Genomic DNA, 15,583 nt, shown 5'->3' on the forward strand with positions numbered 1-15,583 from the left:
ACTGAATAAAATGTTTAATGGAAATATTTCAGAAGCTGTATGAATCAGTAATGTACAAATATCATTAATAAGTGGAAAAATAATTCTTAGAATTTTGTGAATTAAAAACAATTAATATATTCATTCATAAAAATACTGTTAGAGGTTTTCAATCATGTATTTCACCCAGAAAAGGGGACTTATCAACTCCCTTCCAAGAAGACAATTACAGTATCTCTGGAAACTGCAGCTTTACAGGAAGAAAGACAATAATCTAAGTTGGGATTTTTTTTGGTGCTTACCACACTGATTCTCTCATGCTGTTTTAAGTGTTTAATTCCTTAGTCTTATTTGTTTTACCTGATTTGAAAACTGTGAATTTTTGTATTTTTGTTTCCATGGAGAGAGATGTGTGGGTGTAAATATATAGTTTGTTGCAAAGGTTTCCTAAGATAGCTGAACTGAAAAATATCTTGGATCAGTGTAAGATACTTCAAAATAGAAGTTTAAATTAAAGTGGATTGAGTCACATGATGCAGTGAACCCGGACGGATGTTTGAGTTTGGGCTCCGGGTGCTGCCCTTGAAATATATCGTCCCATTGCTGTAGAATTCACTTCTTTCTTGCTTAAACTCTGCAGGATGTTTGCTAAATAGTTTATGGACAGATTTATAACAAGATTGCCTAACATTATGTACACAAGGTTTGCAAAAACGGAGAAAGAGAAGCCGCACCTTTCTGAGTCTAAGATGGCCGCTATGAAAGAGAATGCTTCTCTGTCTTTGGCAAAAGCATGAATATTACAGCACTTACTGAAGCAGTAGTGACAGCGTTGAGCAGCAGATTTGATGCTATATCTGCCCAGGTAGTGGGGATACAAAATACGATAGTTGACTTTGGCTCCCATATAGATGTGGTGGAAGGAAGAGTCGGAATAATAGAGGATGACTACTGCAGCAGCAGCAAAAATACAGCAATTGGAGAAATTACTTCTGGATCAATCTGAGAAACCTGAGGATATAGAGAATTGCTCTCGCTGCAATAATGTGAGAGCCATTGGAATCCCTGAATCGGTGGAGGAGAGACTCTTAAAATCGGTATTAGAAGCGGGCCTGGCTAAGGAATTGGGCCTTCTGCCAGACAGTAGGCCTATAATTATTGAGCGTGCACATAGGCTCTGCAGCGTGATGGCAGACAGAACCAGGCCAAGAGAAGTAATTTTTAAACTATTTAATTATGCACAAAAAGTAGAGATCATGCAATTATACTGCAAGCAAAAAGATTGTGTGACCATCGTAGTCTGTAATTTCAACATTTTTCTCTTGGTGTTTCCGCTAAGAGGAAGGAGTTTACAACTGTGTGTTCAGCCCTAGTCACCAGGCAAATACGCTTTGCTCTCCTGTACCCTGCACATTTGAAAATATGGCTGCAGAATAAATTTCATCTCTTTGAATCAGTGGCAGAGGCTCAAAAATTCGTGGATGACCTGCCTGCAGCGGGTAAGTGACTGTTTCTGTCCTATATGAGCTGCCATTGATGCCCATAACACTCGTGGAAAGGAAGACCCAATGAGGTAGATCTTAAAAACATACGCGCGCGTACTTTTGTTCGCACAACCGACGCGAACAAAAGTACACCGGATTTTATAAGATACGCGCGTAGCCGTGCGTATCTTATAAAATCCGGGGTTGGCGCGCGCAAGGCTGCGCAAAATCGGCAGCCTGCGCGTGACGAGCCGCGCAGCCTGCCTCTGTTCCCTCCGAGGCCGCTCCGAAATCGGAGCGGCCTCGGAGGGAACTTTCCTTCCGCGTCCCCCCACCTTCCCCTCCCTTCTCCTATCTACCCCCCCTCCCACCTTTGTTGGGCAAGTTATTCCTGCTTGAAGCAGGCGTAACTTGCGCGCACCGCCTCGGCATCCCCCGGCACAGGCCGTAGTGCTGGGGGACTCGGGACCGCCCTCCCAGCCTGCCCCCGAACCGTCGCCACGCCCCGGGACTTACGCTCGTCCCGGGGCTTTCCGCGCGCCGGCGGTCTATGCAAAATAGGTGCGCCAGCGAGCGTAAATCCTGCAGGATTTACGCGCGCAGGGCTTTTAAAATCTAGCCCGATGGGTTTAAGTCTGGGACTTTGATTATTGGACTTCCACTACCTTGCCTTATTTGTGTGTTGCAGTGTTTGCAATCACTCATATAACACTTGTCCTCAATAGTAATCGTTAGCTCAGCCCAGCTATTGTAGGCACTGTGGCAACGTTCTCACCCTGCTTCTATCAGTTTATTATATCGGTCAGCTGTTGTTAAAGGCGATATGGAAGTCATTACCTAAGTAGTCCTTGTTACTTGCGGCTTCAGCGATAAGTTTGGGCTATGAAGGGTTGTAACGTTTCAGTGCATGCTGCATACGTTTTGTTTTGATTGTCTGGAGGGGCAGCACCGGAGCACATCTGTAAGTTCTCCTGGCCATCTCTTGTAACAAGGCGCTTTATCAGGGAGCTTTGTTTGTTTTTCTGGGTGGGATTGGGGGGGGGGGGGGGGGGTTGGGTTGGATATTTTCTGGCCTTGGGTGAGCATGAAAGATATTTGTTCCATAATTGGATGAAGGGATGTTCCCATCTGCTGTGACGTTAAACAGTGGTGCACTTCCTATTACTATAATATGGGGAGACTGGAGCTCAAAATGGGACAGTCTGGGCTTCCTGGTGTTTTGAGGATCTCTTTCTTACTGTGGACTCCAGGGATATGGGATGAGGACCACTACTGAATTTTTATCTTGGAATGTAGCGGGGTCGGGATCCCCAATAAAGAGAGAGCAAGTGTTATCCCAATTAAAAAGACTCAAGGGCAGTATATTTTTAAAAGAGACCCACATGCTGGATAAGGAGGAACCACGGCGGAAGCGCTAGGCCTGGGCGCGAGCTATGTGCTGCCATGAGTGGTGGTGGCAAAGAGGAGTGGAGATTTGAGAGGAAGGAGTTGGGGTTGCGACCGGGAGAGAGGAATGTGTCGGCGTGACTGAGGGCGTGGCTGCGCAAGGGAGAAGGTGCCTAGGGCACCTTCTCCCTTGCGCCAGCCCAGGACAAGGAATATAAGAAACTGAAGGTCCAAAAAAAAAAAAAAACAAACCGGAAACTGATCCAATATTGCAGTAGCGACCAAAGAAAAAGGGATCAGTGAACACCAGGAGTTCTTTATTCAGCACAGAACATCATAAAAAGCCCGACTCAGGCTTTTTTTAAAATATTAATTAACTGGTCCAGTCTATTAGTAAAATAATGACTTTAAAATACCTATTATATCTAATGCCGGTGGTATGTCTCCATGCAGCAGTTCAGCCTCTCTGAGTGTGTTAAAAATTAACCAAAAAGAAAATTGAACAGATCTCTTCAAGACAAACAGTAAAGAATATTGTAACAAATTGAGACCATCTTATGAAGCATCTTTTGAAACAATGTAGCACATCATATTGAAACAAAGTGTCACATTGGTGCCTGCCTAGAAAAAAATCTTGTAAGTTGCCAAAACAAATGTTAACCTAAAACAGGTTTGTTCTTTTAAATTTTACATGAGGGTGTTTTTATTCGTTAATGCTTTGGCTAAACTGTACGGATTAATTTTTTGAGAGTTTAAACCATTGATATTTGAAGTTTTAATTGGCTGAATTACACGGAGAGATTTTTAAGGAACGTTTTATTTATAGTCATTGTTTTTTGGTGCTAAAGACACATTAGTTTATTTTCTCATTGATCATATTTTAGATTTTTTTTATTATAGTCATTTTGTTTGTTTTTAAATAAAATCTTTGTCCTTAGTTTGTATTTAAATTATGTCAGCACCTATACGGTTTTAAATATGTTTTCATAATTGGCTCTCAGTTTTTAAGTCAATCTAGGCTGTTTTAGGTTAACATTTGTCATTATTTTCACTAATAGACTACACCAATTTATATAAAAAAAATGTTTTATATGTAAAATTTATATGGAATTTATATGGAATTACACACATAGACTTAAGTTTTTCAGAAAGATATATTAGACCATGTTTTAATAACATTTTTGTTATTAATTGTTGTCATTTTTTGTCATTAAGTATTGTCACTTATTATTTATTTATTTTTTTAAATTATCTCTTTATTAAATTTTTAAACAATTACATAAAGCATTATTACACCCCTTATTTCCAGAAGGAGTATACATTTATATTTCTTAAAGAAAAAAAGTGAACAATTATTTATTTATTTATTTATTTGTTCGGTTTTATATGCCGTCATTCGGTGCAGCCATCATAACGGTTTACAGAAATCAAACAAAGAATTTACAATTAAAACATAGTTGCATAAATTAACAGTGGGAGAGATGAAGGGAAGGGGGAGAGGTTGGTGGTGAAAAAGGGAGGACAAGGAAATAAAGGGAAAAGGAGGAAGGTAATAGTCTTGGTATTTATTCATTTTCGGGATGGACTTCTAGCATTGTTAATTATAAGATCATATTGCTGCTACAATGGCTGATGCCAGATATTAATTCAGTATCTCTCTTGCATGGGTCTGGTTGGTAGTATTGATTGAAGTTAGATTGTTGAATTAAATCATTAATGTAGACTTTGGGACAAGGGAAAGTTTTAAGATCCTTCTTGAACGTTTTTATATTAGTTTGAGTTCTTAAATAAGGTGGTAGTGAGTTCTATTTTTTAGGACAGGCATTGGAGAATGCTCTATTTCTTGTTGTTGATAGATGGGCATCTTTGATGGGAGGAATTAATAGACGAGAGGTGTTATTTGATCGAAGATTCCTAATGTTATTCTGTGAAGTGGAAAGAGAGGCTAAGCCATATAGATAACTTCAATGCATGGCTCAAAGCTTGGTGTAAGAAACAAAGTTTTGGATATATTGGAGGCTGGGGCCATGTATGGAACAGTAAAAGGCTCTGTCATAGATGACTTACATCTGTCTGTGGCAGGAAAAAGGATCCTAAGTGATATATTCAAATCCTATGCCATAAGACATTTAAACTAGACAACAGGGATGGCAGAAAGAAATTAGAATGTCATCCCCCCCCCCCCCCAAATACAAGTACAAAGGAAATGGGTAAAGAGGATAACAAAAGTCATCTGAATAAGATACAAAACAAGTCTAAGAAAAGCAGTAACCTGAGTGAGAAAATCTGGAAAGGTATGAGCAGAAACGCTCGTAGTTTGGGCAGTAAAATCCCAGACCTGCAAACTCTAATGGTGGAGATGGACTTGGACAATGTTGCTGTCATGGAGACATGGTTCATGGAATCTCATGGTTGGGATATGGCCATACTGGGCTATAACTTGTTAAGGAAGGACAGAGAGGAAAGAAAAGGGGGAGAAGTAGTTCTTTATGTCAAAAACAATATCCAAGCAACAGAACTGCAAGGAAGATGGGTTAAAGAAGATGCATTATGGGCTGTCCTAAAAAAAGATGATGGGGCATCCATTTTTACTGGAGTGGTTTACAGGCCTCCGAATCTAACAGAAGAACTAGACAGAGATCTGGTTGAAGACATCCAAAAGGTGGGAAAGAAGGGAGAAAAGGTGATTGTTGGAGATTTTAATCTGCCAGACGTAGACTGGAGAATCCCTTTTGCAGAATCTAACAGAAGAGGAGAGATAGTGGATGCCCTGCAAGGAGCTCTGTTCAAAGAAATGGTAATGGAACCCATGAGGGAGGGAGCTATACTCAATTTAGTGCTCACTAACAGGGATAATGTGTCTAATGTCTAGATAGGTGCCTACCTCAGCACCAGTGATCATCAAACGGTATGTTTGATATCACAAATAGGATACAGAGAAGTCACACAAATACCCAAGTTTTGCATTTCAAAAATACTGACTTTCTTGAAATGGGGAAGTACCTGGAGGGAGAACTAGAATACTGAGAAAAAATGAGAGAGGTGGAACAACAGTGGGCCAAACTAAAAGGAGCAATTACAAGGCAGCTAATCTATATGTTAGAATAATAAACAAAAGCAAGAGAAATAAGAAATCTATCTGGTTCTCTAAGAAAGTGCCTGATAAAAGCAAAAAGAACAGTGTTCAAGAAATATAAAGGATCCCAAAGGGAGTAACACAAGGAAGAATATCTGGTGAAACTGATGGAGATGAAGAAAGTAATCAAGAAAGGATTGACAAAGAGGTAAAGCGAGGTGACAAAACATTTTTCAGATACTTCAAAGAAAGGAGAAACATCCAAAGTAGTATAGTGAAATTGGAAAGTGAAAAGGATCAAGGTGTGGAGAGAAACAAAGAAATGGTAGAAATATTAAACAAATACTTCAGATTGGTGTTCACTAAAGACCCAGAAGAAGGACCATTGCTAGTTAACAAGAAAATGGAGGGGTTGGAGTAGACGAAATTCCGTTTATAGAAGAGAATGTATGGGAAGAGCTAGGAAAACTGAAAGTGGACAAGTGGACAAAGTCATGCATCTGGGTTGTGGTAATCCAAAAGAGCTGTACGTATTGGGAGGTGAAGGGCTGTTGTGCATGGAGCAAGAAAGGGACTTTGGGGTGATAGTGTATAGCGAACTGAACATGGCGAAGTAATGTGATAAGGCGATAGCTAAAGCCAGAAAAATGCTGGGCTGCATAGAGTGAGGAATAACCAGTAAGAAAAAGGAAGTGATAGTCCCCTTGTATAGGTCCTTGGTGAGGCCTCACCTGGAGTATTGTTTTCAGTTCTGTAGACCATATCTCAAAAGGGACAGAGATAGGATGGAGGTGGTCCAGAGAAGGGTGGGAGGGTCTCCATCAAATGACTTATGAGGAGAGGTTGAAGGACCTAAATGTGTATACCTTGGAGGAGAGGAGGTGTAGGGGAGATATGATACACACCTTCAGATATCTGAAAGGTTTTAATGATGCACAATCGACAAACCTTTTCTGTTTGAAATAAATCAGTAGAACTAGGGGTCACATAATGAAACTCCAGGGAGGAAGGCTTAGAACCAACGTCAGGAAATTATTTCTTCATAGAGATGGTGTTAGATGCCTGGAAGGAGTGATGTCGACAAAAACAGTGAAAGATTTCAAAGGGGCATGGGATAAACACTGTGAATCCCTAAAGGCTAGAGGTTGGAAATGAAGAAAAGAGTGCACGTGGCGTAACTTGCTGGTGTGGTGGTTACTACCCTTAACCAATAAGCCTTCATACTGATGATGCAACTCCATTATTGCTCTCTGCTTTTACAAAAGGGGGAAAAGGGGAATTAGATTCAGACAACAACCAACAAGGACATTGGATTTTACAGTCTGGGAAAACAAATAAGCATGGGGGGGAAATGGCAAGAGATAAAAAGAAAATTGAGCTAAGACAGCAACCAACAAGGGCCTTGACTTTGATGTTATGGGAAACTAAGTAAGGGGGTGACTTGTATGGCACAGCAGATGCTACCATAGGCTTGCTGGGCAGACTGGAGGGTCCGTTTGGTCCTTTTCTGCTGTCCTTTTCTATGTTTCTATGTAACTCATTAATTTTTTTTGCACATTACTTTGAATTATTCCTTGTTTTAATAAGTGTTGAGCACTGAATTTGGCTCTTAACGTGTGTTAATGCACCTTAGTAAATAACCTTTGGTAATTTTCAGAGGAACATCTGGGGGTAAAACAATGGTTTATCCAAGAAATGGCTCTTTTGAAAATTGCTACGTGTATCTGGGAGAGGCGCACCAAGGGGATGGAGTCTGTACAGGGTTTGCATTTATGTGCATGCTTTCGATTTTGAAAAACATGGACATAAATTTCCTTGAAAACATTTCCCTTGCAATGTGGCAGGTGTAATTTGTGGCTAATTTTCCAAAATAACTTAACATGCTTAAATTTGCTTTGAAATTTGATATAACTTAAGCAATATAATAGCCTGCACATTTATGCGGACTTATAAAATGCCCCCATAATGTTAAAAATATGGTTATTTTTAAATTTCCTAGGTGTTTTGCTTTTAGATTATTTATTTATTGCTTACCATTTTTCCTCCTGCTCCTTTGGGATTCCAGCTTTTACTGGTTTATGGAACCATGAGCTTTCACTCTCATGGAGTTATTTTTCTGCATTTTATAAACCCTTTCTCCTCCCCAGCACCTGTTCCTGACTAGCCCAGCTATCATACCAACAATCCTTGACCTGCAGCTCCTTCTGGTAACTGGTGGTATATATGTGTCTCATCTTTTGATTTTGCCATTGTGTGATGACTGCGATTCTCCCTCTAGGGGCTGGGAAAACTATCTTTGCAGCATCCTCACACTAGTTGACCTGAGGAGCAGAGGCCAGACTCGAAATCAAACCCAGGTCTCTCGTATGAGCCCCCAGACCAGCTTGCCTTATTTAAAGATTTTAGTATAGATAAAAAGTAAGCAGGGAAAAAGATAATAATATATTTATATGAACTATGTTATGTACATGAAATCTAGAACTAATTCCTTTTGCCTTCAACAGTGGAAAGCCCATGATGGGATTGTTTTGAAAGTAGATTGGAACGTGATCAATGATCTTATCCTGTCTGCTGGTGAAGATTGTAAATATAAGGTTTGTGGAATTATGAAATATTTTTATTTTATACTGCTAGGTTTCTTGTTACTTTTCTAACATATAGATTTGTTGCCTTTATTATAGCTCCTTTTAATTTGGCTGTGTTTACATTATTTTAATCTAACCATACTAGTTGCTGACATTCCCCCAGCTTTCAGATATTCTTATGGCATTAAAGATTTCACTGAAATTAAGCAACAGTTGATTTTTTTTTATTTTTTTTGCTGTTTAGAAAATGGTAACATTTGTGCATTGGCATTTGAACAATACTGATTACAGCGCAGCAGAAGAGCTTGTTTAAACAAATACTAAAATATAAAATAATGAGACCAATATTCTGTAAGCCAGTAAGTGGTCAAGTTATTGGGCTAACTTTAGCCAGATAACTTGTCCTGGATATTCTGTGGCCTAAACATCCCACTGAGTATCCTTTATTAAAATTATCCGGCTACATGTAACCAGATAATTTTAAACCTAAGAAGCCAGATTTTAAATATATCTAGTTAGGTCTAAGGTTATCCAGGCTTGAGTGTCCAGATAACCTGCCATCAAACCGGTTAAGTGGAGATTCTGTAAGAGAAAACAAAAACGTCTCCGTAGGCCTCCTGGCCTTATTCCCACCCCACTACCACAAATAGCAAAACCTCCGGCTGGCCAAGACCCCGTCAAACCCTTCTAAATTTAAAGAAAAATCACTTTTTACTGCTGGGATTCCAGCTCTTCTCCCTCCCTCCATGGTAGATACTTAAAAGAAATATACTGGCTCCTCGCCACCTCCCAAATCTCCCCACAGTAATGTCTTGCTCCAAAAACACAGTACCTGAATGCCTCCCGCGTTTTGAAACCCAGGATTGCGGGACACAGTAATCATGGGCGCTTCCAGTGTTGCTCTAGTAATAGTTACTCGGGGCTTTCAACAAGTAGTAGTTTCATAAAGGACCTAGTCATACTCATTGAGCCTCTGGTTTTGGCTCTCGAGTGGGGAGAGGGCTCTAAAAAGAGGCTAGATTTTTATCTCCTCAGCCCCAAAAGTATTATTTCACCTGGTTTAGTGAGTGCCATTCAACAAGTTATCTGGGCCATGCAGAAGATTCCTGAAGATGAGACTTTACTATCCTGCCATTAGGGCAAATCTAGAGCATCAGGTTTCCCCATGGATTTGGTGAAGGACCCTGAAGGAGAGGGTAGAAGCTGAGAGTCCATTGGACTCCATGGAAGAAGGGGAGTTGTAATCTGATAATGAAAATTCCTCCATGATCAAACTATTTTGGAAGAACAAGCTAACATTCCTTATTTCGTAGGTGGTATCCTCTCTCTGTATGATGGACTTCAAAATTGAGGAGGATCTAGAAGGTAACCCTTTCTTCCAGATAGTCAGAATGCTGACTGGAACTTTCCTGCTTCACAAGGAGCTTAAGTGTATGGTTCTAAAGGAGTCTACCATGGGGGAGGGGGGGCTCAAGGGAAGTAAGACCATAAACCAGCTCTATCATTTCCTGTCAAAAAATAAGAAAAACCCTCTTTGGGATACCGAGGGTTGATGCATTGGTTTTGGCCGTAGGGCAACCATTCTTGTAGAAGGGGGCACAGCTCATAAGGATGCACGTGATAGAAAGATTGAATCACTCCTGAAGCAGATTTTTCTTTTTCAACATTGGAAGTTCAGCCCAAGGGAAAGCATGGCTTGTGCATTCGTCTCAACAGTTTCCAGAAAGTCCGGAAGTTACTTGGCTGGAATTGGAGCCACCTTTGTGTTAGATTTCTTGCTGGACAGTCACAGTGACTGTTTTGGCGTGATGATTGCTGTGGTTTCATAACTGAGCAGCAGATCCAGCATCTACTGCTTGTCTGAGCAAGCTTCCCTTTTATTGTTCAGAGAGGACCTAGAGAAATTAGTCAAGGATTTAAGGAAGTCCAAGCCCCATAAACTACCAGAGGATAGGACCCATGGGTCTTCACAGACTAATGGAGGTCATGGCTGTTTTAGAGAGGTAAGGAGATATTGTCTGGGGAGACAATATACAAATCAATCAAGGAGGTTTCATGGATAGAGTCGGTCCTTTCAAGGGGCTAAGAGATCTAGGAGCGATAATACCAGTGCCTCTGGGATTTCTCGTGCTTCCCAATAAAAGACAGTGGGTCTTTTTTGAGGTGATCCCAGGTATTACCAGGAGTGGACCCACATCACTTCAGACCTATGAGTTCTCAATATCATTGAAAATGTATATTCTCTAGATTTAGCAATACCTCTTTCCAACACCTTTATGGTGTACCTCAGTGAGTAGGACACCGAGACACTGGTGGTGAGAACAACTTTGGAAAGGCTGCAACACCTGAAAGCAATAGTCCTGGTGCCATTTAAGGCACAGAGGCAAGGCTACTATGCCATCTAATTTGTGGTCCCGAAGAAGAGTGGGTCTTTCTAACCTAATCTCAAAGGGGTCAACAAATGTCTCTGGATACCCTGCTTCATTCCATCAATGTGGCAATCAGATGAATGGGTTTCTCTCATCCTTGGACCTCTCTGATGTGTACTTTTACATTCCCATGAGAGATCATCATCAGAAGGTCTTTCACTTTTGCATTCTGGGAAAGCATTTTTACTTCCGAGCCTTTCCTTTTGGGCTAGCCACACCGCTGAGGACGTTTACCAAGAAAATGGTCATTGTTCCAACCTTCTTGCACAGATAATCTATCCTTTTCACCCATAATTTCACGAATGGCCAGTAAGAGCCAAGATGTGTCGGGAGATTACCAATTAATGGCAATTCTTGCAACTCCGGATTAGCCAAGAAGGTCGTGATATGCAGATCTAGTGAGGATGTTAACCGGGGTGTCCATTTTCCTGGCGCTCACATCTTCTTGTGTCAGGAGGATCTGGCTCCATTCTTTTGTACAGTCTGGCCTTTCATAGGGCTCAGTTACGTAGAAAGAGATGTACACAGCAGTGATTACTACTCTGCTGAAGGCATGTAAGCCCTCAACATCTATAGCATATGTTTGGGTCTGGCGTCACTTTGAAGCTCATTATAAAATCATTTCGGTATCACCCTGGTGGGCAGAAGTCCCAGCTAGCTTGATTTTTTGTGAGGGGGCCTGAAAAAGGGATTAGCCCTTAATTCTTTGAAGATTCAGGTGGTATCGATTTATTGCTATAGGGGACGGATTTAGGGAGCATCAAAGGCCTGTCATCTAAACATGGTCTATTTTCTCCGAGGGGCCAAATAGATTGTCTACCCATCAGATTCTGGTTTCCCAGTGGGACCTCAATGTGGTCCTTTATGCATTTGTAGGGGCTACCTTCAAGCCTTTGAGGCATTAGTCTTTGAAGGATATTTCCTTAAAGATAATGTTCTTGGTGGCCATTTGCTTGGCTGGATGCATTTCAGAATTGTAGGCTTTATCATTCAAGGATCCCTATTTGGTTTTCTTGGTGGAGGCTGTTTCTTTCTATCCGGTGCCATCCTTCTTGCCTAATGTCGTCTCACACTTTCATGTAAACCAGACAATTTCTCTTTCAACCTTTGCAAAAAAGGATTGTGTTAGGAAGGATAGGTCACTTTGCTTCTTGGATATTCATCAATTTCTCCTCACATATTAAAGGCGATTAATTCTTTTAGGAGGACCAATAGGTTGTTTGTGTTGTATGGCAGCTTCAACATCGGCTTTGGCTTGCTGGCTCAAAAAGGGATCTCTTCAGTGTGTTTGTTTGCTGAAGGGCCTAAGTGTTAGAGTCCCTTTCTGCTCATTCTTCAAGGGTGCAGGTTTTCATTTGGAGTCAATTTCATTTACTTCAGAAGATATTTGGAAGGAGGCTACTTGGTCATCACTGCATTCCTTCACTAAATGTTAGAGTGGATGTCCATGCAGAAGCTTGGGTTAGGCATTGTCAGGCAGCAATGTCTTCTTCCCACCCGCCTGCATTAGATGGAGCTTGGGTACTTCCCATGCATCTATAATAGTCTAGATGGATGATAAGGAAGGAGAAATGTAGTCTTACCTGTTAATTTCCTTTCCTTGAATCCTACTATTAGACCAGTCCAGAACTCTCCCAGAAAAACAGTGTTTGTAATGTATGTTCGCTTGTCCTTACTCAAATGTTTTTCAGGATACAGTCATGTACTTTCTTTCCTTCTTAGGAGGACCTGATACAGTTTCGTCTCCACTGTTTTGTGCATCGCTTCTTTTTTTCTGCCTGTCTTGTGGAGAAGGGTTTACCTCACTGGAGTGTGTTTTTTCTCCTGTTATGTTTCAGAGCTATATTAGTTTATAAGGAGGAAGTTCTATTTCATTGCTCTGTCATAAGGTTATTTATTTATTTACTAATTGATGTTTGTGTTATACCACCTCTAATACCAGTGGTGATGTCACTGGAAGAGGCTGTATGCGCTCTCTCCATCTACTGGCAGCGTGGCATAGGCCCACGTATTTGGACAGGTCTACTAGGATTCAAGGAAAGGAAGTTAACAGGTAAGACTAAATTTCTCCTTTTGTCTAGCATTCACTGAAGAAGATGATTGGGAACACTTACATTATGGAAGAGAGAGATACTTCATTCTGTTTACAGAAAAGAGCTTTTATGGAACTAGCAAAAGTAAAAGTAGAGAAGGCAATTGAGTCAGAGGCAATACATGTTAAGATATTAAGAAGACTTAAGTAAGTGCTGGGAAGTCCACTAACATGTTAGTTTATTCACACTTGAGAAGCAATAGTAGTTCCAGAAGACTGGAGGTAGAAAGATGTTTTCCCTCTTTGCCAATCTGTGTGTGAGAGGAGAAGGCTGGTGGCTACAGGATTGTTAGCCATAACACAGTGATGGGGAAGTTAATGAAATCACTAAATGGAAAGATAATGTAGATCAGCAGTATACAAGATCCAAAGCAGCATAATTTTACTAGAAAGATGTTTTGTTTTATACAAATATGTTACATTTTTTTGACTTAGGTAACTATGGAATTAGATTAGATTGAGCACTGGATGTGATGTACAGTGTCTTATAAAATCCTCATATTCTTGTATGTTTTTCACATTCCGCTATCCAAAAAATACAAATCAGAATGCATTAAAATAGGAGTTTGTTTCATCCATCTATACAACATATTCTAAGCTTTCATCGTGAAAGAACAATTATAAAAATATTCCAAGATAATTAAGAATAAAAACTAAAAAGTGTTGAGTATATAAATCTTCACACCCTTTCTCTTAGCAAACACAAAATAGCTCCAGTTCAGAAAAGGTCCATATTAAGTTAAAGTCATGGTGGTTGAGCAGATTCAAATACTCTGGATGAAGAAGCAAGTTATTCCTGTTGTATGAAGTGAATTTAAAGCAAAGGTCAAAATGTACTGAATAAGGAACTGCTGAAAGATTTCCAGGATAATGATTTTCAAAGGTGCAGATTGAGGAAAGGCTATTAGAAAATTTAATTTGTTTGAATATCATGTGAGGCACTGTTTGGTTCTTCATTATAAAGTGGAAACAGTTTGGCACCAGCAAGACACTGCTATGATCAAGCCACCCCTCCTTAGTCAGTAAGTGTGGGTTAAGGAAACTACTTTGGAAGGCAAACGAATACTTTAGAAGAAATACAGAGGTGTCCGGCTGAGACTGGGGAAAATGTTGATATTTTCAAGGTTACTCTTCAAATGTGGCCTATATGGAAGAATGTCAAAAAGGAAATCACTGCTGAAGAAAAGCTGTTTGATATGCTGCTTAGTGTTTGCAAAGAAATACTTAGGAAACATTGCATATATATGGGAGAAAGTTTTGTGGTCTGAGACCATAGTAGAACGTTCTGATCTCTGTGCTAAGCGATATAGAAATGACATAGAAACATAAAAATGACGGCAGAAAAAGACCAATCGGCACATCCAGTCTGCCCAACAAGCTCCCACACTTTTTTCCCATATTTAGCTGTTTCACCGAACACCAAGTTCAGGGCCCTTGTTGGTAACTGTTTGATCCAAATTTCCTGCCATCCCCTGCCATTGATGCAGAGAGTAATGTTGGAGTTGCATCAAAGATGAGCATAAGGCCGCATCAAGCAAGTTACCCCGATGCTTGTTTGCCCAGACTGCACAGATCACTGCCTTGTTGGATGTTGTCTGAATGTAAATCCTCTTTTCCACATTTCTCCCTGCCATTGAAGCAGAAAGCAATGCTGTATATGCATTCAAAGTGATGTATCAGGCTTAACTGGTTTTAGGGTAGTAACCGCCGCAATAAGCAAGCTACCCCCATGCTTATTTATTTTCCCAGACTGTGAAGTTCAGTTCTTGTTGGTTGTTGTCTGAATGCAAATCCTCTTTTCCACATTTCCCCTTGCCATTGAGGCAGAGAGCAATGTTGGAGTTGGATTTTCAGAAGGAGTTTGACAAAGTTCCTCATGAGAGGCTTCTAGGAAAAGTAAAAAGTCATGGGATAGGTGGCGATGTCCTTTCGTGGATTGCAAACTGGCTAAAAGACAGGAAACAGAGAGTAGGATTAAATGGGCAATTTTCTCAGTGGAAGGGAGTGGACAGTGGAGTGCCTCAGGGATCTGTATTGGGACCCTTACTGTTCAATATATTTATAAATGATCTGGAAAGAAATACGACAAGTGAGATAATCAAATTTGCAGATGACACAAAATTGTTCAGAGTAGTTAAATCACAAGCAGATTGTGACAAATTGCAGGAAGACCTTGTGAGACTGGAAAATTGGGCATCCAAATGGCAGATGAAATTTAATGTGGATAAGTGCAAGGTGATGCATATAGGGAAAAATAACCCATGCTATAATTACACAATGTTGGGTTCCATATTAGGTGCTACAACCCAAGAAAGAGATCTAGGTGTCATAGTGGATAACACATTGAAATTGTCGGTGCAGTGTGCTGCGGCAGTCAAAAAAGCAAACAGAATGTTGGGAATTATTAGAAAAGGAATGATGAATAAAACGGAAAATGTCATAATGCCTCTGTATCGCTCCATGGTGAGACCGCACCTTGAATACTGTGTACAATTCTGGTCGCCGCATCTCAAAAAAGATATAATTGCGATGGAGAAGGTACAGAGAAGGGC

At 40.4% G+C, this 15,583-nt stretch overlaps 1 protein-coding gene across 5 annotated transcripts in view; it reads left to right on the forward strand.

Annotated features, from left to right (window-relative positions):
* Window positions 1-15,583, forward strand: part of IFT80 (intraflagellar transport 80) — a 264,566-nt gene that overhangs the window by 48,813 nt on the left and 200,170 nt on the right. For all 5 annotated transcript variants that reach the window (XR_003858776.1, XM_029617084.1, XM_029617083.1 and 2 more), the window contains one exon: window positions 8,430-8,519. Coding sequence is in view for 4 of the 5 variants with exons in the window: in XM_029617084.1 (XP_029472944.1) it covers window positions 8,430-8,519 (90 nt within the window). In the remaining variant the exon portion in view is untranslated. The remainder of the gene's footprint in view (window positions 1-8,429; window positions 8,520-15,583) is intronic.

The sequence above is a fragment of the Rhinatrema bivittatum genome, chromosome 9 (genome assembly GCF_901001135.1).
Source record: "Rhinatrema bivittatum chromosome 9, aRhiBiv1.1, whole genome shotgun sequence".
In the NCBI taxonomy this organism is placed as follows: Eukaryota; Metazoa; Chordata; class Amphibia; order Gymnophiona; family Rhinatrematidae; genus Rhinatrema; species Rhinatrema bivittatum.